A 3130-nucleotide genomic window follows, 5' to 3' on the forward strand; every position below is an offset into this window, starting at 1 on the left:
GTCTGTCACAATTCTAGCACATCTGTCCAGCTAATCTTTCGGCTTCTGAAGGAGCTGCTATGGAAGAGTTAATATGGAGGATGCACGCATGGGTGGGGTTGTGCTCTCTGTGACTGGTTCCTAATTTAGGGAATTTTTACATTTTTAATGAGCTTGGTGTTACCAGCCCTCTGGTGAATTTGTTCTGACTTCATGGCTGACCCCATTCTCCAGCATAACGTTACAGCATGGAGATGGTTGTATCAGTGTCTCTCTGATGCTGTGCACGACAAGTACAGGATTGTTTAGCAGGTAAGTCAGATTTCTGGCCCGGAACCTCCCCAGGCTGTTTACCTTATTGAACTATCATGGGAATTGCTGTCTGTCGCCGCTCTAAGATGTTCTGTGGTTTCACTGGTACTGCAAAACAGGCTGTTCAGAAATAGCTCCTTTTCCTTGGATGAATAAATTCCCCTTTTGTTACAAAATACTGTGGAAACAGGTGATGCCGAACTCACTTGAATCAGATCAAAATACAGGAAGAGCTGGGGGTTCAAGCAGAGGCCTTCGAATGTCTGGAAAACACACTAGAGACCACATTTCTTGGAATACTTTTTACTTACATGCATGCACTGGTATGTACAGGTGTAAGTAGAATACAAACAATGCTTTTGCTACTGTAACACTACAGCATTTGAGAACTTATTTGCTGTTGAAGAGAAGAAAGATAGCTTGAAGAGGAAATTATTACTGAATATGTACAGGGTAAAAGGGCTGGTGGAAGAAAATGCAGGCCTCCTTCACAAAAGTAAAATTTTAATCAGCGAAATGAAGAGCCTGTTTTTTTATTCTATCCAAGTTAAACTGTTTGAATTTATCAATATAGGTCAAAACCTTGCAGGACACCAGACTGTAGTATGTTTCCAGTAGCGAGCAGTCTTCCCCATCGTTTGTTTCCTTCCAATCTTTAAATAACTCATCCTCTTTCACATTGGAAGAGGTAAAAATGAATTTATAGCAGCATCGATTGTAGCTGATGTGCTTTTCCCCAGAAAAGCGAGAGCTGTGAATGGGAGTGATGCCAGCTTTTTTAGCACAGATTCCGACAAAGGTATCAGGGGGCAGTGAAACCGGCACCTCCTTGGCGGCCACGTACACCTTCCGAACGACGTCCTGGGACATGACAAACGCTTTCCCATCGCAGTAATCTGGGTAAAACTCCTCTGAGTATCGATGGATGGGAACAAAGCCAGGGCTTTGAGGGGCTCTGTCAGGCACTCTTTGATGAATGACCCTGCCGGTGTAGACGTCCTCTAGCTGTGTTAAGCTGAGCAGGTATCCAGCCAGACTTGGAATACCAACAAACATTTCTTCATCTGTTTTAAGAATATACCTTGCGCGAGGGCAGAAAGTTACTGTCCACTCCACAATCATCAACATCTTCTGCGTCTGTGTCTCGGGCGAATCGATGAAGCTGCCTTCAATAATGTCTCTGTGCTTTTGAGACTCTTCATCGATCTCCAGCTGGGCTGCTACTGAAGCCGGCTTTCCTAAAGCAAACAAAGTAAGGACAGCATAACCTCCGGTGTCTGTCACGTTGCCCCACGTCTGCCTGATCACGTTGCGCCTTGTCCTGTTTTCTGGGCTGCTGCAGACAAGAACCAGCAAAAATACCTCTTGGTCTGAGCATGTTGCTGCACTGCTGACGGTGTAAGACTTGGAGAGATTCGCCTTTAGAGGGTCCATATCCAGCTTCCTGGCCTTCTCCCTGATTTCAAGAGTCTTTGCGTCAGTGTAAGAGAGAGGTAATGACCGCAGGAAGTATTCCTCCAGTAAATCTGCTCCAAAAAGCAGCATGTGGAAAAGCAAGACGTTAAACAGAATGAAGCACCACTGGTGAGTCCGGAGCCTGCAGAGCGTCAGCTGGGGAAGAAAAGACATGGGCACTGAATGCTCTTGCTACTAGATTGGAAAGGCTTTTATTTTATAACACCATTATAATACATTTTATAATACATTGAGGCAAAATGGAATCATGACATTTAGATTTGTACATGTACTAAGCGTAAGGCTTTTTACCTCCTAGAAACCTGACCAGCCCTACTTGTGGTGCAGTGAGATCTCAAGCTGAGAACATTAACATGCTGTAGCTTAAAGGGCTCATCTCTGCGCATCCACCTGGGGAAATACCGGGGAGTAACTGACTGCTCCAATGCTTTCTGGGTGGTTTTAGCCTGTTACTGAAGGCCTGAGCTCCTAGTGAGGACCTGTAAGGACAGTATACTTCCTCAGAGGAGAGCCTTGGTGCTTGGTCTGACAATGCCTCGTGAGACCTGGCAGGGTAAGAGGGGAAAGGGGGAGCTGTGGCCCCGTAGCGCTGGAGCAGGACTGAGCCCATCTCTGCCCAGGACCGACCCCCGCCCTCCCACTCCTTGGGTGCTGCTGGTTCAGCTGAGCCCCCTCTCACTGGCCCCAAGGAGGGGTTTTGCTGAGGCCCCTGCAGTGCTGGGCTCCAGCTCAGCCTCATGGCCCAGCTGTACCCTGCACAAGGACAGAACTGTGTTTTTGCTGCTCCCCTTCCCCTAACACAAACGGCAACTGCGAGCCCAACCTCATGGAGAGGAGGGAGCGCAGAGCAGACGCCCTGTAGATGCTTTGCAGTGAGGGTGTGCCCAAGCCCCAGCACTCACCTGCATGGCCGCGGGGAGCCCTGCGTGCGGTGGGCTCCACGTTCCCCTCGGAGGCAGCTTCTTCCCGGCAGCGGCTTGGCGGCAGCGCGTATCTGGGGCTGCAGGATTGTGTTACTGCCCGAACCCACACACGGCGGCTTCCACCTCGCCTGCCTGCGGGGAGGAAAGATGATCCTGGGGGCGATCGTGTTGCAGCTGCATGAAGCACAAAGCAAGCGAAGCTCTAGCTGTTCCCTTATTAATTCCCAACATTTAGCTGGGGCTTGCAGTAAAGTCTGAGGAGTAACGAGTTGAAGCCACTGCTGGGGCCACCTTGGTAAAAGAGGTCCCTTGGTTGTGTTGAGCTGCGTTAGGTCTGGCGGTTGGTTGCTGTTTTGCTGGGTTTTTGTTTTTCACAGCTGGGCTGTGTTCCTGTTGGTTCCTCACCACCGTGCCGGATGCTCTGCCCCTCCCCAGGCAGA

General features: G+C 49.4%; 1 protein-coding gene across 1 annotated transcript; it reads right to left on the reverse strand.

Moving 5' to 3' along the window:
* Positions 1-354: 354 nt before the first annotated feature.
* On the reverse strand, positions 355-2806 carry B3GALT9 (beta-1,3-galactosyltransferase 9). Its single transcript, XM_013188728.3, has 2 exons — positions 2670-2806; positions 355-1902 (listed from the first exon to the last, which is right to left on the reverse strand). The coding sequence occupies exons 1-2, from the start codon at positions 2673-2675 to the stop codon at positions 796-798; spliced, it is 1113 nt and encodes a 370-aa protein (XP_013044182.3). The 5' UTR covers positions 2676-2806; the 3' UTR covers positions 355-795.
* Between the last annotated feature and the right edge of the window lie 324 nt (positions 2807-3130).

The sequence above is a fragment of the Anser cygnoides genome, chromosome 20, assembly GCF_040182565.1.
Source record: "Anser cygnoides isolate HZ-2024a breed goose chromosome 20, Taihu_goose_T2T_genome, whole genome shotgun sequence".
NCBI classification, from domain to species: domain Eukaryota; kingdom Metazoa; phylum Chordata; class Aves; order Anseriformes; family Anatidae; genus Anser; species Anser cygnoides.